Source organism: Phyllostomus discolor, chromosome 4 (genome assembly GCF_004126475.2).
Source record: "Phyllostomus discolor isolate MPI-MPIP mPhyDis1 chromosome 4, mPhyDis1.pri.v3, whole genome shotgun sequence".
In the NCBI taxonomy this organism is placed as follows: domain Eukaryota; kingdom Metazoa; phylum Chordata; class Mammalia; order Chiroptera; family Phyllostomidae; genus Phyllostomus; species Phyllostomus discolor.
Window position 1 is genome coordinate 68467520 of NC_040906.2, and position 25935 is coordinate 68493454.

At 36.8% G+C, this 25935-nt stretch overlaps 1 protein-coding gene across 1 annotated transcript; it reads left to right on the forward strand.

Moving 5' to 3' along the window:
- Positions 1–575: 575 nt before the first annotated feature.
- ARL5A (ADP ribosylation factor like GTPase 5A) lies at positions 576–25631 on the forward strand. The gene is given in 10 exon segments (XM_036023481.1): positions 576–926; positions 7990–8153; positions 8155–8256; positions 8258–8295; positions 8297–8544; positions 9274–9334; positions 10368–10515; positions 12233–12316; positions 17098–17249; positions 20049–25631. Coding segments are annotated over 10 exon segments (1092 nt in total). The 5' UTR covers positions 576–880; the 3' UTR covers positions 20098–25631.
- Positions 25632–25935: the final 304 nt, after the last annotated feature.

Sequence of the window (25935 nt, forward strand, 5' to 3'; positions counted from 1 at the left end):
GGACTCCTGGCCAAACTGCTTTGGTGCCAGTAATGATTTTTAAACATGGTTGTGACTTGATCGAAATTGTTGTTTGGTGGAAGACTAACAAGAAAATGGGAGATTGGAGGGAGAAGAGCCTCAGGTTCAAAAAAGACCACAGGACTACTGCCTAGGTAAGGCTACCTACTGGGTGTGGGGGCAGAGGTTTGGGAAAGATACGAACCTCCTCTAAGAGTTCCTGCTGGAGCTCTATGCCTTTGAGATGTGGGACACGGGACTTTTGGTGTAGTGTGTGTGAAGCGTTGGGGATGGGAACTGGGCACTCAACATGTTTACATTATGGTTCTGAGGAGAAAAACAAAATTCGGGGTAGGAGTGGCGAGTGGAAAAGCCATCCCACGCAGTGGAGACCATCTGCACCGAACCTGCAGCCCACATTGCCAGAAACCTAGGGCTCAGTTCCTCCGCCTACAGAGTCTAGTTAAGCGATGGCCTGCTGAGCGCCCTTTCCCAGGCCCCGCCCCTCCGACCGCGCGCCTGCGCCTGCGCCTTCCCGTCCCACCCGTCCCCACTCTCCTTCCCCGCCCGCGTGGTCGCCGACACCGCAGCCGCCCAAGAGGAGCTGGGGGAGGACGGTGGCCTGCGAGGCTTGCCGCAGACAAGGCGGCGGCGATGTCCGCGAGCCAGGCGGGTGCCGCGGCGGCAGCGGCGGGGCCTTGCGCGCGGCCGGGCGGCCTGGGGTTCGGCCTCCCTTCGGTTCCTAGGAAGCGCGCCGGCGGCCAGCTTGGGAGCAGCGGCAGCGGAGGCGAAGGCTGCGGCGCGTCTCTCTCCTCCCCGTCAGCCTAAGCCGGGGGAGGCTAGGCGACCGGGTGGCTGGAGGGGGGTCCGCTGCCCGAGAATGGGAATTCTCTTCACCAGGATATGGAGACTGTTCAATCACCAGGGTGAGGGGCTCGGGCCGAGGGCGTAGGGTGGGGGAGAGGGTCACCTTTGGCCGGGTGAGTCGGGGTCTCCAAATACTTCCGGAGCGTGGGCGGCGCGGTCGCGCGCGGTCTCAGCGTTGGGTGCTGGCAGCTAGGGTGCGGGCCTGGGTTGTTCAATCCCACTCTCAGCTTGGGAATGGTTCCCGACTCGCAGCCCTTTGTGTTAGGGGACCTTCCCAAGAAATCCTTTCCTCGAATACACCCATTGCTCCGATTTCGATGGGGGGTGGCAAAAATTTCGTGTCTGAAGTCCCTGAGTGGCACAGCCTGGCCTTTTAGTCCCTCTTCCTTCGGCAATTGGGTTTGCACTCCATGAAGATATGCTGGGGTGCTCTGGGAGGAAGGTTATTACCCCGCCGCACCACTGAGCGACCGAGGGTGGCAGAATGCGGAAAACACAAGGAATCGCTCTTCACTCGCCAATACACCTCAGGCTTAGGAACTTTCCCTGCACCTCTACCACCCTCTCCACGCCCCTTCCCCCCCCCCCCCCCCCCCCCCCCGCCTTTGGGAACACTTCTGCATCCTGGATTGTGATGGACCTCATTGCCGTATTTATATCTATCTGTGTTTAAGGTTAAGCTTGAGGTCATTTTCCTACTTGTGTCGCATATTTAAGTAGAGTGGGGTTTTTTTGTTTCGGTTGGGTTAAGTGTTTCACATAAAGCATTTGAAAACTATACCATGTGAAACATTTGTTAACCGTGGGTAACCAGCAAATTATACTCTACAAGTATAGAGTGTATTACTGTATAGGGATGCTTAAATTTATCTAAACTCAAATATCTTCTTGAAATGCATATTAGGTGTATTAAAATTTGTTACAAAATGAGTGTATAAAACTAGGGGAAGGATACAATTTTAATGAAAAGCCTCCATGATCATTAAGATACAATATAGTTAGTGGTGTACTTTGTTTCTTAACTCAAGTTGAGTGATTCACTATTCCTGCTGCCAGTAGCTTAGTTTGCGTTTTTCTCTTGTGTAAGCTGGTAGTGGTGTCACATCCCAAAGTTTTCCAATACTTAACGGTGGCATTTGTTATGTACAACTACTGACCCCACCTCCTCCTTCATGATTCAGCGTCGCCTGTATAAGACGGTGACAGGAAGGTAGCAGAACTTGAACTTGTGATCACTCGTGTTTCTGTTTCAAAAATAAAGATGATAGTGCAGATCACATGATACTCAATGGAAGAATAATATTTCCAGTTATTCTTCTAATGTGGAGATTTTTCATAGAGTAGAGAAAACTGGTTCTAATCTGCACTGTATCCAGCTAGCTGTTTCTGTTGGGAGAGATGGAGTAGGAGCCAGCCGGTCACTTAACCTCTCCGGGTCTAGGCGTTCTCACCTAGAACACCAGGGATTTGACTCTGACCTTGGAGCCTACACATCTTGAAAACTTGATCTCTATGTGTCAAGTATTGAAACTTACATTGCCATAAAATGGTGGTGCTCATAGTAGATAAGATCTATCCTAGTTTTAACATCCATTACTTTAAAAATGAAGCTAGTTTCAACTCTGCTATGAAATTTAGAGTTTGCTTGTCAATTGACTCTAGTACTGCAGCAAATTAGATATCTCCACTTTCTAATTTGAGTCAATGATAAAATTATTTGTCTTTGTAACTTAAGAATGAATTAGAGCTTTGCCAACAGCTACTTGCCAATAGTAAAAAAAAATATGGATGTGTGTACTGTTGCACCAAAAATCTACTAACACAGTGTCCTTATTACCTGTATTTTGCAGTAATTTTTGTCTGGACATTTATTTCAGTGCTGGGAAATTAATAGTAAGAGGAATTAATGAAGTTAAGTTTTAGACATTTAGATGTCAATATTGTAAAAATGTGAATAAACTATTTCTCTTTGTGGCTGTGTTATCAGTAGGGTCCCTTTTCAAAATACTATTAAATCTAATGTCAGATGCTTGTTGGTCTTTTTGGTTCTCTGTTAAACTGAATATATGAACATATGATGCTTTATTTTACCTTCAGAAGATACAGAACACAATCCTATATTCTTTTCACATGAACTCTTGGAAGGAAGATTTGGGGGATTACAGAATTTGCCATGCTGGTGAAACAATCTGTACCATAGTTCTTTTTTCTGAAACCTCTTTAGAACATCTTTCTCATTTTAAACGTAGATAGGTTGAATGCACAGTGAAAGTTAATTGTGCACTGCCCACACTTGAGAAACCAGAGTTTGCATGTAGATAATACCTATTTAAATAAAATAGAGTACAAGCTTTGTTATAGATGCTGTTGTATGCATCACTTTAAATAGAAAAGCTTCAACAGTCCTTTGAAGGAGTTACTCTTTTCCACTAAAAAGAGGAAACTGAGGTTCCAGTGGAGTGATTTTCCTGAGCCATGCAACTTGTAAATGTCAGACCTAGGCAAGTTAAAACACTGAAGAAATATGTTGCTGATACTTTCTTCAAGAAGAGATTGGTATCATTTTTTTTTCTTCCCCAACCACCCTGGTAACCATTTTAGAGTTACTAAACTATAAATTTTTAGGACTGTATTTTAGAATAGAAGGGCATGTGATCCATGGTTGATTTGTTTATTAAGTAAGTATTTTTGAGCACCTCTTTTGTGTCAGGAGGTGGTGGACAAAAGCAGGGAACAAAACAGGAAAAACCTCCTGCCTTTGTGGAGCATTCATTCTTGTTTGGGGAGATGGAAAATAAGCTAGCTCCATCTTTCGATAAAATAATGGCAGTTAACGTTTACTGATTTATGCAAGATTAGGCTGTAAATACCAAACGCAGATTAGTTGATTTAGTCTTAACTGATTTACTCTGTACAACAAGCCTACTGAGGTAGGTACTCTCACCATTTTATAAGGGCCAAGAAACATTAGGTAACTTGTTTGCTTAAGGCACTACAATGAAAAGTGATAGACTTGGGATTTTACGTCTAGTGCCTGAATTATTGCTCTCCAAACACAACAAAATCCAACAGATTTTCTTTGTTTAAGAAAGGTTCATGTTAGATAAAGGAAGAACTTTCTGGCACTAACATGAACTATGAAAGAAGTTGGGAAATTGTTCCCATTGATAACCTTGTATCATTTTCTGATTGGTTCTTAGAGGAGAGGTAAGTAGTAAATGAGTTCTGGAGAAACTGCTTGTGCTTCCAGAGCCTGGTGCTGGAAAGCCACCTCTTCTTTTTTTTCTTTTTTCTTTTTTAATTTATTTCTTTTTATTGTATAGGAGTTCAAATGTATAGAACAGTGCATATAGAAACTGAGTGGCCAAAGGGGTGGACTGTGCTAGTTATTAGACATTGTAGCTCCAAATTCACTCTTTGTGCATGCTTTGGTTATGGAGCTGGGTCCTTCAAGTCCTTGTCTTTTGCCAGCTGACAGAACATTGGGCTTTGTCGGACAGCATTGGAGGGACTCTGCAGGAGGAGTGGGTTTTTCTTCCTGGTTTAAGTGTGCCCTCAGCAGGATTTGCCCTGCTGTTGCACTGTGAACCCCTGCTTCAGAGGCTGGTTCTTGCACTGCATAATGGTTAGCAGCAGCCAGCAGCTTCCCATAGGACCCACTTCAGTTGATTTCAGGATGGAGACCCTCCGGCAAAATACATAAAATACACTGGCAAGTCCGCACAGCTGCTTCTCTGACATTCAGAGAGCCGTAGCCCGGCCCTCCAGCAAAGTCTGCATCTCAGTCCTGGGGGGTTGGAGGAAGCTCTGTGTCAGCCCTCGGGGGTAGTTAGTGCTCCATGGATTTGACATTCCTGTAATCTTCAGAGTTATCTCTTATTAGCCAATCCTTCAATACTCCAACCCCTGTAATAGTTATTTTCTTTACCTTAAACTTTGCAAATTCAAATTGTGTGGGTTCTGTTTTCTCATCTTGCCATGTATAATTGCTTTTCATTCAGCAACTTCTAAATACAAAAGATGTGTTGGGTTTTTTCCCTGAATCTTCACTACCTTTCCTATAAATAGCAAGTTTATCTTCAAACTTTGGGGTTTTTTTTTTTAAGTGATACTTTGAGATTTGAAAATGGAATATTTAATACACGGTCTGGCACAAATAATGCCTGTTTTTATTACATAAAAATTTTTTATTACCAAATCATAAGCATGTAATTCTGTAACAATATCACACTCAAGCGCACCATGACATTTTAGGTGAAATGTTCAAATTGCTGTCCATCTCATACGAGACATCCGTGTACCCTGCCAGCCACACTCAATGGCGTTACTTCTGCCAGACCCTGTACCTAGTGACTTCATCAGTTATATGCCTTCCAATCTTTAAATTTTCTGGATTTATTTATTCATTCACACCGTGCGAGGCACATGGCTGTATTCCAGACTCTGCAATGGCCTGAGAGAACTATAGTGAATGTGACAAAAGTGGACTTTTTGCTGTATGTGAGAATCAACAGGGCTTAGTCATAGTTTGGATAAGAGGTGAGAATGAAGAATCAGGATGACTCTCAACTTACTTGCCTTAGTATTTGTGCCTCCAGCATGACATGATTTTCATTTGTTTGTTTTGCTAAATTCACTGACTGGTAGTTGGAAAGATGTATACTGACCCTTAGAAACTAGCAACAAATGGAACTGTAGTCTGCCTGGGTGTATGAAAAGGAAATAAGTGAAACTGGAAGCATTTTCATGACCAAACAGTAAAGTACTGATTAGGAAACTAAAGCCAAAATGGCAACTCTAAATTCCATCCAAGGATTGTAACAGCGTAGAGTTGGCTTATCTGTAAGAATGCTATGGCACAGTTAGTCTAAAAGAAAAATCATACTAAGCAGTAAACTTGTGATAAATCATGTGCATCAAAGAATTGGAATAGCCAAAAAATTTATTGCATTTGCTCATAATAACATCTCTTAATATGCATATTGTATTTTAGGTTCTGTAGAGTATTTGTTTTAAAGTACATTATAATACTTTGGGGCTACAAATTTATGTTTTGCATAAAATGCTGTTCCATCTTGGTAATTAGAATAGGCTGGGATGGTGAAAAAGCCTAAAGACAAGTAAAAAAAAAGTTGATTTAGCCCTGGCTGGGATGGCTCAGGTGGTTGGAGCATTGTCCCATAGACCATAGGTCAAGGGTGTGATTCCCAGTCAGGGCACATGCCTAGGTTGTAGGTTTAATCCCCAGTTGGGGCATGTAGGGGAAGGCAACCAATTGATGTGTGTGTGTCTGTCTCTCTCTCCATCCCTTCCCATTTCTTCCTTTCTCTCTGAAAGCAATGAAAAAATGCCCTCTGGTAAGTTGTTGTTTTTTTTTAAAGGTGATTTAGGCATACCTCATTTTATTGTTCTTTGCACATAGCTGTTTTTCACAGATTAAAGGCTTGTGGTGATAACCTTGTGTTGAGCTGTTGGTGCCATTTTTCCAACAGCATTTTCTCACTTTTTGTCTCTGTGTCACATTTTGGTGATTCTCACAGTATTTCAACATTTTTTATTAAATTTGTTATGGTGATCTATGATCAGTGATCTTTGGGTTACTATTGTAATTATTTTGGGGCACAATGAACAGTGCCCATTCATATAAGACAGCGAACTCAATAAATGTTGTCTATGTTCTGACTGCTTCACCTACGGACTATTACCTCATCTCTGTCTCTCTGCTCCGACCTCCCTTATCCCTGACACAATAATATTGAAATTAGGCCAATTAATAACCTTACAATGGCCTCTAATATTCAAGCAAAAGGAAGAGTTTCGTGTCTTTCAGTTTAAATTAAAAGCTAGAAATGATTAAGCCTCTCAAGGAAGACATGTTGAAAGCTGAGATGAGCCAAAAGCTAGGCCTTGTGCACCGGTTAGCCAAATTGTGAATACAAATGGAGAGTTCTTAAAAGAAATTAAAAGTGTTACTCCAGTGAACACATGAATAAAAAACATGAAACAGGTCCTGGCTGGTATGGCTCTGTGGATTGAGCACCAGCCTGCGAACCAAAAGGTCACCGGTTCAATTCCCAGTCAAGACACATGCCTGGGTTTGTGGGCCAGGTCTCTAGTTTGGGGGCATTTGAGAGGCAACCACATGTTGATGTCTCGCTCCCTCTCAGCCTCTTCTCTCTAAAAATAAATACATGAATTTAAAATAAAAGAAAGTGAAATAGCCTTATTGCTGATAGGGAGAAAGTTTTAGTGGTCTGGATAGTTCAAGTACCCACAACATTCCCTGAAGCCAGAGCAAAGCCCTAACTCCATTGAATTCCATATGAAGGCTAAGAGGTGGGGAAGCTGTAGAAGAACAGTTTGACACTAGCAGAGGTTAGTTCATGAGGTTTAAGGAAAAGCTGTTTCCATAATGTAATAGTTCAAGGTGAAGCAGCAAGTACTAATGTCTAAGCTGTAGCAAGTTATCCAGAAGATCTGGGCAGGTCAACTAATGAAGATGGCTACACTAAACACCAGATTTTCAATGCTGGTGAAGCAGCCTTACAACAAAAAAGGATGCCATCTATGATTTCCAGTAGCTAGAGAGGAGAAATCAATGCCTGGCTTTAACGTTTCAAGGGACAGGGTGGTTTGTTGGGGGTTAATGCCACTGGTGACTTTCAGTTGAAGGCGGTGTTCATTTACCATTCCAAGATTCTAGAGCCCTTAATAATTTTGCTAAATCTACTCTGCCTCTTCCCTATAAACAACATGGGTTACTGAATATTGTAAGCCCACTGTTGAGACCTACTGCTTAGGAAAAAAGATTCCTTTCAAAATATTACTGCTCACTGACAGTGCACCTGGTCACCCAAGAGGTGTGGTGATGTGTGATGAGATTAATGTTTTCATGCTTGCCTAACAAATGTCATTCTGTGGCCCACTGATCAAAGAGTCGTTTCAAGTTTCGAGTCTCACATAATAAATACATTTTGTAAGGTAATATTTGCCATAGATTGTGATTTCCATGGTGCATTTGGGCAAAGTAAGTTGAAAACTTCAGGAAAGGATTCACCATTCTAGATGCCATTAAGAACATTTGTGGTTAATGGAAAGAGACCAAAATACCAACATTTACAGGAGTTTGGAAGAAGTTGATTCCAGCCCTCGTGGATGACTTTGAGGAGTTCAAGACTTCAGTGGAGGAAGTAACTGCAGCTGTGGTAGAACTAGGAAGAGAACTAGAACTAGAAGTGGAGCCTAAAGGTGTGACTGAATTGCTGCAATCTCATAAAACGTTAAGGGGATGAGGAGTTGCCTCTTATGGATGAGTAAAGAGCATGGTTTCTTGAGATGGAATCTACTGGTAAAAATGCTGTGAAGAATATTGAAGTGACAACAAGAGATTTTAGAGTATTATATGAATGTATGCAGTAAAGTTGAGATGGTGTGAGGGGGTTGACTCTAATTTTGAAAGAAGTTCTGTGTATAAAATGCTATCAAACAGCACTGTATACTGCAAAGGAATTGTTCATGAAAGGAAGAGTCAGTTGATATGGCAGACTTCACTGTTGTCTCACTTTAAGAAATTGCCACAGCCACCCCAACTGTCAGCAACCACCACCCTGATCTGCCAGCAGCCACCAACATCAAGGCAAGCAAAAAGATTACTGCTCTCTGAAGGCTCAGATGATGGTTAGTATTTTTGAGCAATAAAGTATTTTTTACTGTCTGTTTTTTAAGACATAGTGCTATTGTACACTTAAGAGACTACTGTATAGTATAAATACAACTAATATACCCTGGGGAACCAAAAATTTGTCTGACTCACTGTATTGTAATATTCACTTTATTGCAGTAGTATGGAACTGAACATACAGTATTTTGAGGTATGCCTATATTGAAAAGTGTGAGTAATCTAACTCTATTTTGGGGAATAAGCTGGCATTTCACCATTGAGTTGGTACTTTTATCTTCGAGCCCATTCCACAATTACTTCTTAATTCAATAGTTTTCACTGTGACCTACATGTTATACGTTAAAATTAGGAAGCTGTTAAAAACAGCCATTGGTGCTTTATTGTAAAAACACATGAAAACTCAAAAATAGAGACAAGTCTTGAGAGGGAGTGGATAAAATTGGTAATGAATGTGGCTTGTAGGTGTTGAGGCGAGATGAAGAGATTCAAGATCTCTGGATTCTGCATTGGAATACCCTTCAAAGAGATTTCAGGCTGCTCCACAGAAGCAAAGGGAAGGTGAGACTAATGACACACTTCGGCTAGTCTTGCCAGGATGTTCTTTGGCGTTCCAAGAAGGTTAAAGTGCCACTCACTGAGTTATACAATTGCTGGAAAGAATGGATGAAATAGCATATTTAAAAATGTTGTTAATAACTTACTGGTGGGTTTTTTTTTTATTTCAGAGCACAAAGTCATCATTGTTGGGCTGGATAATGCAGGGAAAACCACCATCCTTTACCAATTGTAAGTAGTGACTGTTTTAAAAATGTTTATTTTATTGTTTGTAGTTACTTTTTCTGCTTGGGTGATATTTGATTAATGAAAGCAATAAAAAAATTATATGGAATCTAAGTTACTTTGTAAACAAAGGCAGGTTGACCATAAACAAGGAACCTAATTTAAGCAACTGTTTCTAGAGAGTTGACATTTATATGACATTGAGAATGTTGTTCAGTTGTTTTGCTTGTAAAAAGTAGAGAAACGTGTTTATATAGTTTTCTGGAGTGAATATAGAGTATTGCAGATAGCCCACTACCTAGTTCCACCTCAGTTTAACCCCTTAGCTCACTCTTATGAGCTACTGGAAAAGGGATGGGGGTATAACATATATTGGGTTGGCCAAGAAGTGTTTTTAGTTTTTTTTTTTTTCCGTATGATTGCTGTAGTAGGGCTTAGTTGTCTTTAACTTCATTTGAAACAATTTTTTTTTAGATTGTATTGTGACAGCTCTCATATCAGTGTACATTTACAAAAAAACTTATCAAAATTGATAAATTTTTGTGCAGCCATTTTAATATTGAAGATGGAAGAAAACACACCCCATTTTTGGTGTACTATGCTTTATTATTTCAAGAAAGGTAAGAACACAACTGAAATGAAAGAAAAAAAAAGGTTTGCGCAGTGTATGGAGAAGGTGCTGTGACCGATCGAACGTGTCAAAACTGATTTGCAAAGGTTGTAGGTACTATTGACATTTTAACCAAATGTTAAAATGCTGTGGGGCTGTCTTATGCATTGGAAGATGTTTAGTAGCACCCCTGGCCTCTACCCACTAGAAGCCAAAATCAGGAGAAAGCCAACATACTCAAAAGATCCAGATCATAAAGTTATTGGTGAAAATAAAAAATATGTCTTTTATTTTACAGGAAAAATGCAGTGGACTTTTTGGCCAACCCAATAAAAAGAGGTTGTGCTGATTTATCCCTTAATTGAAAAATATTCAGACACTCAACTTCCTTGCTAATTATAATATACTCGAATCTTTTTTTTTCTTCAGTTCTATGAATGAAGTTGTACATACATCCCCGACAATAGGAAGCAACGTAGAAGAGATAGTGATTAATAATACACGATTCCTGATGTGGGATATTGGTGGCCAAGAATCTCTTCGTTCTTCCTGGAACACTTACTATACTAACACAGAGGTAATGTTTCTTAATATACTAAAACTTCTACGAGAAGAATGCTTTAGAAACACCTTCTAGATATGAACTCTTACAGTTAGCTTTTTCAAATATCAGTGTGTTAATATAAATGGAGTTTAATCGTAGTGGTATCTTTGATTCCCTGTTTTAGCGCCATTGCTCTGTATATCCATTCTCATTGAACCTTTCTAGGGAAAATTGGTGATTGATACATCTGAGTGTGTATCGATCCCAGAAATTCTTTTAAGTAGTTGTTTATATAATGAAGTCTATCTCACAGTTTATAATTTCATTTCTTTTTTACCATTTATTTTTGTGTAGAGGTTGTTTCAATCCTGACCAAAATCTTATTATGTATTTTCTTTTATGCAACATAATTGCACATTAAAGAATTTTTTTCTTTTGGTTACAAAGCAATTTAGATAAAACCATTTTTTTATTTATAAATGCTATTTCCCAAGAGGAAATTTCAGACCAAGGACATTTCAGACCTTCATTGTATAGACCTTGTAAATTGAAAGGCTGTGACAATTGTTTTATACTGCTGATTTTAAGTTAATAAAACTCCAAATGTATACAAAGATGAATATTGTCAGTAAGACACAATTAATGACAACTGATGACCTGATCCCCTAAAACTCCATAACGTATTTGATCATGTTTTTGGGAGAAAGAAAGGTAGATATGGGTACCATTCCTAAATTTAATGCTGCAGGTATCAAATTCATGGCAACACTTTGAAGATTAATAGCTTTATTATATAAACACCTTGGAATAGAATGAGTCTTGCGGTAATAAAGCCACGTATCAGTAAGATATCAAGTGCGAAAAGAGGTAAAATAGTTGTTCTCTTACTCATCTACTTTGTGATTCATGAAATCTGAAGAATAGAAAAGACTTAAGATTACAGTGGTTTATTTGGAAACAAAAAACTAGTTCTAAAAAACAAATAGTGCATGTTAAAAATAGGCAGTCTGAATTAACTTGGCTATTACATGTGCCATCATAAAGGGTATCTGCTCCTGTTTCCCTTTCAGTGAAGTTGAGGAAGGGGTACAGTGTAGCTCAGTCCTGGACAGCTCTTTCCATTGAACTTTCAGTGCCAGGATACTAGTCTTCTCACCCCTGCAGGAAAAAGCTGTGCTTGCCTGTAGCAGGTGCCATTTATATAAAGAAGAGAAGGCAACTTTAGGTATAGATTTATTCTTATAATTTGTTGATTTTTTAAAATTAACTGTCACGTTACTGTACTCCCATACTCATGCCATTTTAGATTTTCAAATTGATATTAATAAATAATATTTATCTAGAAGTAACTGAAAATATAGGACCACAATATGTTTTTCCTTACTGACTTACAGTGTAAATGTAGAGGATTATCATTGGAAATGAGATTTTAAAGTCTCACAGACAACAGCAAGTCATTATTGTAACTCATTTTATTAGACTGATATGAGTATGATCTTGTTATATATTGGTTAAAATTTTAGCAGAATGTTAGCATGTATTCTCTTTTCTCCTGTTTTTCTCTGAAAATTTAGAAAATACATTTGAAGTAGAAATTAATTAGACCTGTAGGCTTCGTGATTTATATAGTAGGTATCTCTGGTTTTCTAATAATGCCATGCCACTAGGTTCTGATTTATTGATAGTTCTTTATAAACTTTACAAATGTCAAATTATATAATCACTAATGATTTTTTTGTAATTATTTTAGTTTGTAATAGTTGTTGTGGACAGCACAGACAGAGAAAGGATTTCTGTAACTAGAGAAGAACTCTATAAAATGTTAGCGCATGAGGTAAGTAGGATTCTGGCAAAACATGTATTTGTGGGGTATTTCTATCACATTTCTTCTTCTACTTTCTCATGAGGATACTATTTCAAAATTTTAAGGAAAAAGCATTTATCTGCTGGCCATGCCTGCTTTATAATTTGACACTTTTAAAATTGGAATTGTATCTGGAAGCAGCAGAAAGATTGTGGAGTCATTTGTCAAATGTTAGTTCATGTATCTCAGATAAATTTGGTGTAGAGGTTTTCCTGAGCAAAACTACCTAAATAGGTTTTTAAAAAACATTTTGAATAGATTAATTATACAAAGGGTTATCGTTGGAAATGAGATTTTAAAGTCTCAAGACACATGGCAAGTCTTGGTTGTAACTCAGTTATTAGGCTGACATTTAAACATTGCTGCTTTTTTGTCCCGCTGATACAGTTCTTGGATGAAGCAAGCTTGTCTGACTGTCCACATTTGCTTAGTCCTGAAGAAAGATCCCTGGTAGCAGAGTTTAAAAATTTTATACGCTGAATGATATAGTCAATATTAGTAACTATCAAATTATGTAACATTTACTACAGTGACAATTTATTATATTTTTAATGCTTTTTATTGCAGATGGAATAAACTCAATTATAGGTGGAAATAGAAAAGTGAATATTTAGATATATATCATTTTTATTTTAGTACAATTTTAATAAAGCTTAAGAAAACTGGGATATCTTTGTAAGAAAAGCTTTATATTTTAATATTGACTTGATGATTTACTTTTGAGATTTACATTAAGAATTTTGGTATGTTTCAAGCAACTGTTCAAAACTTAAGTAAAGCTAGTGACATGTTTATGTAAATTGAAGTTCCTGTATTGCTGTGGTGATCATGCCCACCAGCGTGTGCTTCCCCCTGTTTGGGACTGGTTTTTAAACCCCTTTGAGAGGGTGGTTAAAAAATACATCTTGCCATTATGCATGCATTTAACAGGTTGCAATTACAGTTTGGGAAACAAACTATGAGAGAGGCACAAAACTAAGGATTTTTTTATTTCCCCTTTGTACTTTACAAAAGTGCAACAGTTTTTCAGTTAATATCAAAGGGTCATTTCATGTCGTTCTATGAAGATTTTAGAAAAAGAAAACTAAGACACACATACTTGTCTCAGCTATGTTTTTTCACTCTGTTAACAGGTAGCCTCCCTATTTGATTCTTACTCTAATTGGCCAGTATGCAGCAGGATCAGTATATAAAGTAGTAAGGGCTCAAAGAAAGTCACTGAATTTTACTTGCCCAGGGCATTAACTTGGGCAGGTCAATAAAATGCATGTTATGGATGAGTATACTGAGGCCCAGAGGTTTATGTGACTTGACCAGCTTTTTAAAAGCCAGGATTTGAATTTAAGCATTTTCATCTTTCAGGCTCTTTGATGGGGGATCGGGGAGAGGGGTACTACAAGTAGGGCCTAGTTGGGAAGTGAAAGGAAACTGAATGAGGAGATTGCCAGAGAAGAGAGGAATTACAAATGAAGTTGGGACCTAGAGTAAGTCACAAAAAGGGATGAAGAACAGCCAATAGAGATCTGGAGGGGAACAAATGGATGAAAGAATAAGAATGTATTAATGAAAAACAAATTTTGACATGGGGTTAGTCAGATGTTTTATGCATACCACAATAACCAAGAAAATTCTTATCATCACTCCTAGTGGTTCTCAAAAAGGTACTATTAAATACAAAACTATAAAATGTTTTTAAATATTACTGAAAGCTTCATCTTAAATGAAGTGCAAAACTTTGAAGCTCATGAATTTTAAAATAATTCCAAACACAAAAGGACAGATGAAATTTTATTCAGAATGACTCAACTTCTAGGAATTATCCTCACAAATATAGCTTTGAGGAACAAATCGACAACTACATATGGCATATAGAAGATGCTAAGTAAATATATCTTGCATGTGCTATATTTCATCTTCTTGACTAAACTAAAATATATTTTTAAACTCTTAAGACCAGAAATCTGTAACATGTAGCAGAAAGTTCTTAAAAGGGTTTAAAATGGCTGATGTACACAAGATCACCACTGTGCCCCTTGTACTTTGACTTCTTGTTAAATTGATGAACGGCCTTGATCCAGTATAACTCTTTTTTTACTATTATCATGCATAATTGGTTCTGAGGTTATTTAATTAAAAAGTAAAGGACTATTTTCTTTCCTCTCTTCCCAAATAGTTAAAAATAGGTAAAATATCTGTTGTTGTTGTTTTTTTTAATAAAAAACACCAATAAAAAAGTTTGAGCCTACGAGGCTTAGAAAGATTATATTCATTGTGGGGGTGGGGAGGATTGGAGACCTTTCAATAAAAAACTATTTCTTATGCTTTTCAAATTGTAGTCCAGAGGCTTCTTTAAATAATTCAATCACTAAAAGTAAGAAATATAGATTATTTATGAATAAGAATAAACTTAATGTTTCCCAACTTGTGCCTAGTATTTCTGTTGTCAAACTGTTCTTTAAACGTGCCAGCATTAGCAATCCTGACCTATATAAAAGATTTCAGCAGACACTAGCAAGAGATATTGAAACCTGGAAGATAGGAATTAAATCCATGGAAAGTCCATCTACTCTGATTCCACCACATATCAACTATTGATACTGTTCCATTTCTGTTTACGATAAGAGAAAAAAATGCCCGTATCCTTGATGGTGAATACACCACACTCACACTAGGTGCAGGCCATCCATTCATATTTTTACCTTTTATATGAACAGGTAAACTGAACTATAGGTGAAACAAATTGAGTGTGAAATCTTAAAAATTAACATACTAGAGCAGCGATTTTCAATCTTTTTCATCTCATGGCACACATAAAATAATTAACTAAAATTCTGTAGCACACCAAAAATATATTTTATGCCCATCTGACAAAAAATATATATAGGTATAATTTTGATTCATTCACACCAGATGTTGTGTTGTCTATTGTCATTATTTTATTTGTCAGCCTAAGGGAAAAGAGGCCAGTTCTCCTGACTAGATAGGTTTTGCATTTTAAAACTTCTGGAGGCACCAGTGTGCCTCTTGCTGCATACACGTTGAAAATTGGCTGCTGTATTTTTTTCTGACCATGCTATTCAGGTCACTGTCATGAACTGTAGTACCACAGCTGCCATCCTGCAGAGGGCACTGTAACTAAGAGGCTCCATTGTCATAGGAAACATTTTATGTAAGTCTTTTTTACCATGTATATTGTTTATTTCCATCAGAAAGGATCAATGAAGTCAATGAGACTATTTTAACAAGAGTAAAATAATGTGGACCAATGTCAGTTTGTACTTACTGGAGACTTTTCTCCTTTAAACACATACACATGATTGAAACCAAACTATCCCACTAAAATCCCTAAGGAGAAGAAAGATGGCATTCAACACAGCTGAGAAAACTTGCAAGCATAGCACCAAAACCACAGCATCTCTTAATATATGAATGAGAAGAATTTCATGAAAGTTTAATCCACTGAGTATATCATCAAGGATTCTTAGCCCATGATCTATAAATGGACTTTAGGGTGTCTTTACATATATATCTGTGCATTTTTATGAGTAAAAGATCTACAACTTTCAGTAGACTACCAGGGAAGTTCCTGACTGTAAAAAGGGTTGGGAGAGGGGAGGGTGGAATAGTCAAAGGAAACTAAGAACCTTGGTCTGTGTTCTGAATAAAATATACTAGTCATTTTGGGCTATGCACAAGTAATTCTTATTTTCAGGGCAGTAAGTGAACTAATATTTGTTGAACAGTCTTCAAAAGCCAGGTACTAAACTGAGTGCTTTAAAGGTAATAACTTCATTCATTTATTTAAAGAACATCCCTAAGAGGTAGGTGGTGGTCCCAGCACTTTGCAGATGAGGGACAGCAGTTACAATGGGAAGCTCTTAGCTCAAAACAAGTCCTATTATATGACCTTGTATGATTTACTTACATCTGAGGCTTAGTTTCCTCATCTATAAAATGGGGATTGTAAAACTTACCTTATAGCAATCTTGTGAGGATTAAAGATATTTTTATTTAGAAAAAGGTTACTGTGGTGGGTAACTTCCTCAGGTTGGATACTCAGTAAATGTTGGAAATGAGGAACAAATTCAGAAAGGTTAAAGAACTTGGCTCAGAGTCAAAGAACAGAAGTAGCAGAACTTACTCTCTAATTGGGGAATTTGATAAGTTTAATGTCAACCCAAGGTTGACCTTAAATCTAATAAATCTTCATGGTTCATGGTCAAAGATAGAGGAGCTAGGACTCAGAAGATGAATAGGATTGGTTTAGGATGGCACCACCCCTAAGGCTCTAAGGCATACCTGGTATATAGTGAGTCAGTTTATTTCCTGTACACCCAGAAGGTACTAGCTGTAGGTATTGATAACTATAGCTCAAGTATAGGTTACAGTGGAATTTTGAAAAACTTATGAGTGCCATGCTGAAGAGTAGTTCTTAGGAGTCATGGATACCTAGTCTAGGGTTGGCGGGAACGGATAGTTACATATTTGAAGACATGACTGTTACATATTGCACTTAGGACTATAAATGAATATAGGACTAGAAGAAATAGTGAATCCATAAAAGTATAGATTGGTTTATTTAAAATGTGTTTAGTGTGAAGTTTACCTTTCATCAGTACAAGAGCTATGAGTTGCTTTTATCAAGTAGTTGAGAAATTCTAAGTTAAAAGATTATCAAAACATTCTATTCATAAAGTTGGAAAATCTCTGGAAAAATGCACTGGCCTTTACAGTTTTATTTGCTTTTATAGGACCTAAGGAAAGCCGGATTGCTTGTTTTTGCTAATAAACAAGATGTTAAAGAATGCATGACTGTAGCAGAAATCTCCCAGTGTCTGAAGCTGACTTCTATTAAAGATCACCAGTGGCATATCCAGGCATGCTGTGCTCTTACTGGCGAGGGGTAAGAAGTCTTCCTTGTGGATAACGTGTCTTTAGCTTAGAAATATGAATTACCTCTTAAAATCAGATTTTAAGTTTGTCAGGTAGAGAATGTTATAAGGGAGAGATGTAAGACATAGTCCATGTTTACAATGAGAGTTTTTTATTTGGTTCTTTGAAGAATAAAACACACAACATGCACATAAACACACTGAACTAGTGTATGAGCATGTAGACAGTAGTTGCTGTAGGGGTTCAGAGAAGTTGGAGTGCCTTGGAGATCCGGAGAAGTCAGAAACAGTTCTTGATGGGGGTGGGGACCTCACTGTAAGAAAGGAACTGACAGTGGCTGAGCCTGTGCTGTGTTGTGAGTGTTTTCTTTACAGTATGTCATATATTCCTAAGAATCGTGTGAACCAATTGTATTTAATTCATACTTAATGCAAAAAGATGTTGAAACAGAAGAGGATTCATGTGTGAGACTACTTTGAATATACACACTTTGCCAGTGGTGGTGTCAGGAGGGAGTTTTTGCACTTAAAAAAAAAAGTTAGAATTGGAGAGTGTGGCTTGAGGATCCTTGGTTCTGGAAAGAAAGGTAGGTGCCTAAAGGAGAACTTTGCTGTAGTCTAATGCCCATAGATGAAAGGATTTTAGGAAGTGGTTGTCAGCTTTGTGAAGTGTAAGGACAAGACCAGAAAGATGGAGAGTGCTATCAGCAGAGGTGGAATGGAGGTTAGAAATACGGTAAAAAGATAAAAGGCTTGGCAAGCTAAATAATGTTTTCATTGAAGTTTATTATCCAAATGTGGTATATCTGTATGTATTTAAAAGCAGAGAAAAAAGAATTAAATTTGAGATGAAGGATTCTAGAATTCTTAAATTTGGGTTTGTGTTTTCTCAGGTGTTAGGAAAGGGCAGAAGCTTGGGGCACAGATACAGTTTGAATAACTGATTGATTCACCTTCCACCTTGGTTTTGAAAGGAAGAGAACTTCTCCCATTTCAACTAACTTCTGTGTGTATGTCCCAAGCTTCTACCCTTTCCTACCACCAGAAGAACCTCACCCCAAAATTAAGATCTCTCTTTAGAATCTGTTATGTATGTACCTTTTAAAAACAAAGAAAAAAATAATTAAATTGGAGATGAAGTTCAATCTTAGTAAAATAGAAGGTACTATTGCCTAATTACAGACATTTGGAGGGCTTAATTAGAACCTCAAAAAAACCAAACCTGTTCATTTAAAGAAAAAAAAATAGATAATACCAGTTGTCCACATGTTCAACTAAAAATGTTACATGTTTCTTTGTCAAATAGTTTTAATACATATCAAGATATATATATTTGCATATATATATATCTTTTTATATATCCATATATATCTTTACATTTCCATATATATCATTATGTGTATGTTTATACACATTATCTATGAAAGGACTTTGGGCAAAAGCACTTACTGTAATGCTGAATTTGACAACAAAAACAAATCTAGGATTCATACAATATTTAACTCACATACTTTGAGAAATCGTGTAGAAAATATATCATTAGTTAGAATGGATGTGAACTCTGGCAGTTTCATTTCTGACAGAGGTACCAGTAGCTGTTGGTATCTTTCCAACCTCGGGTGCACATGGGCTTCCGTTCGCAGTGGTCGGCAAGTGGACGAGTTTGGTGTGGGCAGAGACGTGGCCTGCTGCAGTCTGGCTGCCTCGGTCCAGACTCTTGGTTCTGGTGTTGGTCGGCATTTTGACTTTCCCTCTGTCATTTGCTAACCTCCCTATAAGCCCAGGTTTCCTCTAGTATGGGAAGGGTTCTAATCTCAGTATTGTGAAGAAATGTTAAAGCACTGGATATTATTAAGTGCTTAGCACAGTGTGAGCCAAAAACAATAATTTATTTACCTCTGCTTTTTTTTAATAATTCTGTATTTCGTATTGTTAGGCTCATACTTACACAAAAATCTGAGTTTTCATAACTCCTTCTATCTGTAAAAGTGCCTTGTAAATAATATTTAATGCTTGGTAACAGTGTGTTTTGTTGCAACATAGTATGTACAACCATTTCCCTCTTGCTAAACATTTATGTTCCTTTACCACAACAAACATCTCTTTGTATATTTTGGATTATGCTCAATTATCCATTGTTCGGCAATAACCGATGTTAGCAATATGATATTTTACTTCCTTAAAAATTTTTTAATATATAGATGTAGCAGACATGTTATATATATACTTTGTTTTAATAGCTCTTCTATATATTTAATATCCTGCCATTTTTATTTATTTAGATCATAAGCATTTTATCATATTGTAAAATAGTCTTTGAAAGGAAGTTTCTAATATTTTACCATATAGACAGACATTCCATAATTTGTTCAATGTTCTCTATTTCTAGACATTTAGATTCTTCTTTTTCCTAATAAAAATGCTTTCATGAACAGTCTTATACATAAATCTGTCTTTATGCCTTATGTATTTTTAGGATATATTTCTAGAAGTAGAAAGAGAGGTAGAGAGAATATTGATATTTTAAATGCTCTTGATATGTATTGCTAAATTACTTTCCATGGGCATTTATATAATCACTGAGCTTTTACGTGTCAGGCAGTGTTCTAGGCACTGGAGACAGAGCAGACAGAAAAGCACAGGTGCCCTGTGTGTGAGAGTGCGGCCTCACCACAGCACTGCTGATACTGTATACTGCTGATTCTTGACTCTTCACTGTTGAGGTAAATGAAAAATGGTAACTTGTTTTAGTTGGCTGTTTATAGCTATTTAGATGAGAATTTAATCAAATTATTTTATCTTCTATATAGATTATGCCAAGGACTTGAGTGGATGATGTCACGACTTAAGATTAGATGATCTCTGCTGACCTCTTCTCATAGACTTTGTATAAACGAAGTGCTGGACTTTACCTGAAAGCTGCAAAAATTAATGGTTCAGATATATTTATAGCAAACTGATTTAAACTTTTTCTATAAGAAGAAAAATTAAGACCACTTATTTGAAAATGAAGATGAAGTCTCACCTTCCAATTGCTTTCTCATTAGTTTCTTCCAAAGCAAAATCTTAAAGCTGTGATTGACATTTTTCTCACAATGAATCCTCTCAGGACATGTGTAGCCTGTGGTAAGTAGGAAGGGAGAGGAAGACATTTTTAACTTTACCAGCTTTATTATCAGTATAACCCTTCTTCGTTGAATGTTGTTCTCTTCTTGTTCGATTAAGTCAAAGTACAAATCAGCACAGATACTCAGTTTCCAATATTTTAAAATGTAATATTACTTATGAAAAGTATTTTTGCATAATCTTGTGTCCGTATTGTATATATACCTCAACTTCAAGTTAATGGTTTTGATTTATGTTCTAAGGAAAAGTGAATAACAAAAATTAATAATATTCTTAATTATAACAATGAGATGAGTACTGGCATTGGTTTAAGTGCCAATCTGTACTTTTTCCCTATGTACTGTGTCTTGTACTGACCAACCCCCCAAAAATCATTGAGCTGCTGTTTTAAAAAAAGAAAAAATGTTTGACATTGTGTACCTATTTTTTTCTTGTTGATCAAATTGCATACATGGAAATGTGTGACTCGGTGAGTGCTGTATCTGTCAACTTTTTGGCTTAGTGTTACCAATGGGACAGTTGCACATTGAGCAGTTATATTGTTCCCTTTATTAGACCTTATGCCATCTAAATTACTGAGTAAATTGTTAGTCCATTAATCAGCCATTCATTGTGATTACAACTACCAAGTGATTTTTTTTCAGTGTTAATTGAAAACTGTTGTGTGAAATGTCTACCCAGAGAAGTGTCACCTTATAAATATAATTAAATAATTTAGCTAGATTCTTCTAAATTATATGTCAGGCATTTAAAGTGAATTTGAAATGAAAAGTGAAGCATATTTTCCAAACAACAAAGATAACATTAATTTGAAAAGTGTTTATAGCTTAACTCTTGAAATACTTTGAGATTTTTCATTTGTTTTTTTTATCTTCTAATACAACATGAATGTATTGTTTGATAATTATAAAATACAAATTTTTAATGCTTTTACGAATTTGGTTTAAAAATTGATCAACATAATGCATTATTTTTCCTAAGACTTAACTTGGCCAAAAATATCTTTATGTTCATGTAAGCTATATATTTTTTCAATATCTGAAAGTCAAAGGTATTTGTGTTGTGACTGTAAACAAACTTACCTAACTAAATGTATTAAAACATATTCTTGGGTACTCATTCCTTGAAAATCTGAACAGTAGCCCAAACTGGTATGTTTTAGAATATTCAGGAAAAAAATAATTACTTTTATTGTAATACCAGTCTAGAGATTTCATGAAGATTTTAATGAGGAATAAATAATGAGGTATATACTATAAGCATTGACAAAACTTTGAAAGTTCCTTTCGATAAAATTAAAATACTCAATATCTAAGGCTAAGTTGGACATAGGAGATCAGTGTTTAACAGTGGATGTTTTGTGTTATGGTATAATGTTCAAAATGCAAGTATAACGTTTTATTTTTTGTCAACTTTTATAAAAGTAAATCCTTAATTACTAAGCTTTACTTGTTCATTAGTCTCATACTTTTTTCAAATCACTATAAGGAATTATTATATATTAAAAAATCCCTTAAAAACCGAAATGTATGTTGTAGGTATTGCAGTTTCATCAGAGAAAAATAGTCTGTACAGTAGCCCAGCAAATCCACACCTTTTATACTTTTTATTTTTTTAATTTGAATAATCTCAGTTCAGTCTCTTGAGTTGCTGCCACTTCAGTCAACTGTACACCAGCACATTCCCTGGTCATCAGTGTGTTGGCTAAAGTTAATTCGGATTGGTGTTTAAAGCGTGCACCACATTGTTGCCGTTGATTCAGTGTAGTAGATTATTGACATAGCATCATGAGAAGGCATGAAATCTTATACCACACTTGCAAAGCATGATGTTGTTTTTGCTATATTTCATTCTAGGTTAAGCATTGGAAATGTGTTACCTGTATACTTGTGCATAAAACCAAAATTACAATCGGGAAAATAATTTAAATTCATGTATGAAGATGCATCAAAATCATTTTAACACTTCCAAATAAGATGGAGAACCTCATGAATAGTCATACTGGCCATTTATATCTAGCTTAAGTGGACTTAAGCAAAGGGCAATACTTTTGGATTTTTAATATGCTACTTTTGGATGTAAACAAAAGATCTTATTTTGGGTCAGGCTTAACTTTGAAAAGAACAAAGTTTCATATCTCTGTACATGTGGCTGGATTTAAATATCTCGTGTTTGCTACTAATTTTGAAAGTTGTATGACTTCTCTTGATATCTTGGTAAAACTAACCATATGCTATAAGCATTTAAATATGTTGAATTTTATCATGATAACATTTATAAAATATATCTTACCCAGTATGTTGAGGATTCTTGTTTGAAATTTTCAGTTCTTTCTATTTTCTCTGACTCTGAAGATGGGCAAAGAATACAATGAAGGCAGGTACTTCGGGTAGAGGGGGTCGTCGGTAGAGGATGATGACATTTTGCCTTAAGAATAAAAAAGAGCTTTAGCACTGCTGACTGGCATTTTTAATGCAAGTAGTTAAAGTGGGTTTCAGAAGTGTGGCATGAGGCAGGAGAGTTTCTGTTTTCTGGCTTTAAGAAGTGCCTGGTAGGTGGCTGCACTGAGATCACAGAGAAGGGCAGGGGGCTTGAGGAAAGTCAGGTGGTCCCTGAAATGTTCTGTTCTTTTTTGTCTGAGTGTATAGAATTAAGATGCCTAAAAATGGGATTCTGTTATCCCCACTTACAGGCACTTTACATTTACTGTTGTGACTACAGCAATCACATGCAGTACAGACAACCTCAAAATCTGTTTATATTAGTGTAAATAGAAACACTGTAGACAATTTTCTCTGCAGGCATTTTTGGGAATATATCTGTAGTGTGTTCTACTTTGCATATAGGGTATAGCAGCACGTCCCAGATTGTCTGTGGGCTTGGGGGTCATCATCTCTCAGTTAGTTGCCCAGTTGTATCTTGGCATCAGTCCATCTTTCAGGGTTGGATAGAGACAAAATTTTTTTGTATGACTTAACTTTGATCCCTCCCACTGTCTAAGTATAATCTGGAACTTCTTGCCTCAGGATCAGCTTTCCCATAGCTCAGCCATCCTTCAGCTGTACCTTTATTCGCCAACCAAGTTATCTCTGTACTGGAGGGATGCTAAACTTTACCTGTATCTACTACTGCTTCCCAAACCACTGGTTTTTAAGTAGGCCCTCTAGCTCTTTGTTGTCCTCCCAGCGCTGGCTTGATTCATTGATTGGTCCTTTGCTCATTAGAAAGTACTGTCAGAGTTGTTGAGTGCATCAGGGCTGGCTTGCTGTGTATACAGCATACAAATGCCGTTGAGTTTATTAAATTGTACTGTATTTAACATTCTAATGCCTCTTAATTTTAGCTTTGCATGCTGAAAAGTAGATTCAGAAAGATAAGAAAACTATCTAGACTCTGCCAGCTCTTTGAGTTAAAAAGTTAGATATGGAAAGGATTACCTTATATGAGTATTATCTTCCCATTTCCCAACTTCCAAAACTTGGTTACGTTTTAGAGAGTACTAGTACAAGTGATCTCAGTTGGAAAAAGGTGTCAGACCACATTAATACATAGTACTTCACCTGAAAACATCTTTACCCCCTTAAATCCATGGACCACATTCCATTTTTTCCCTTTGTTTATTTCAAGAAAAAAGATAAATAAATGATGAAAATCATCAGCTATCTTATGTTGACTGTGTAGATGCAGACATAATACAGAAAATACTTCTCTTAAGTTCCACGTACACATAAGTAAAGCTTCAATATTTTGCTCCCTCAAGGAATGTATGGTAACTTTAAGATCATACTGGTGGAGCAAAGGAAAGACAGACGATTTAAAAACTTCGGATGCTAAAAAGTAACTACTCCTATTAAATCCGAAAATTGTGTGTGGAATTGTAAAGAAATTGTACCAGGATGCAATTGGGTTAATTATGCAACATTTCTTATAAATCGCCTAGCCCTGTGTATTCTAAAAACTAAACCTTCAGTCTTTATGGTCTTGCCTGCGAGATAGTTCCTTGGTAGAAAATTCCCATGGTCTGTACTCAAGAAGTGCCTAAAATTGATTTGTGTTGATTTGTAAGTCCTCTAATAAATGATATGTGTTTTCTATGGTATTTATTATATGTGCTTGTCTTACGGATGACACAGCCCTGTGAGTTTCTAACTTCCAGTTTGTGCTTTATTTGAGTAAAAGGCCTTGAAATTGAAAATACTCATCATAACTCTCAACAAACCAGTTTAAAGACACATGAGTGAAACCACTTTCTTTCCTAATACAAATATTCTGTGACCATGATGTTAGTTAATGCAGGGACTAGAAAACTGGACTCTTGTTTCTGTTTTTAAAAGTAGTGTTAACACACAGAAAATTATACTGTGTGTTGTAAAACCTTAGTAAAAATTTGTTGCTCATGTAAGAAAAGCCTCTTAATTCTCATAATTTAGTGGTTAGCAGGTTTGAGTGATTCGTGTCATTTAGATTGTGAGCCATTGTGTGGTTGCATGCCAGAACCCTTCCTCTTTCTTTAGAATCTACCTAGAAACCAAAATATCTGTTAGAGCCCTTTTATGTTTTTTTTATATTGTTTCTTTTTTTTTTTCTAATCATAGAGTATGACTATAAACTCTAGGGGCAAGGACTTGAGGTATTTTCAGTGATTTACAGTTACATTATGTTCATATTTTAAATCATCCTGCATGGAAAAATGCAATGTGTATGTGATTTTAAATTATTATAATGTATACTGTTCCCCAGAACTTCTCACATTGATGATATACAGAATTCCTCTAACTATTTTTGCTTGAAACTATTTCTTTAGATTCAAATAGTCTTTTCTTACATATGTCCCTGTATAGTTCCTTGAGATGAGATGATACCTGCAAAGCACTTTTAAACATATTTTCTGGGTTAATGTTCAGATAACACATTGAGGAGGAAGCTGTAATTATATCTGGTGAGGGCTTTTTTTGGTTGCTAGAGATAAAAATATACTAATTTGATTTGTGCTTAAAATACATTTTACTAATTATATTCATTTTAAATGACAGATTCTTGTAGATATTAATCTTCCTTGCTCAGTATTTTCCTAGGTAAAACTAGATGAAAATGTGTTCCAGCTAGTCTCTGTGTAACTTCCCTTCCCGAGATGAGCTATGTATATTGACATAATTCAAACCACATTTAATGCAACAAACTAGAAACCCTTTTGAAAATTTTTAGGCTTGTTGTATTGAAATTTCTAATATGATAGAAGGTTTTGATTTGAGGTTTGTAAGCAAGATGAGGCAGAAAATTTGTCTTGTCTCTATCATTTTATGAACTTGTGTTTCTCTGTATCCTAGGAAGATTTTACACTCTAGGAATATTGCAAAAGTGATGATCTTAGAGTCCATGGGTGCTTCCATACTTCTCCAGTGCTGATACATTAGATACCTGGGGAGATAATGCTTCAGGGCCTTCTTGATGAGACAGCTTCATGGGTGGTTGGGAGACATTTATGTTTGTTCTCAGGGTGGGAGGGACTGGCAGATTGGAGTAGGGGCCTCTCCACTGGTAAAGCAGTGCAATCAGTTCTTTGCAAATGTG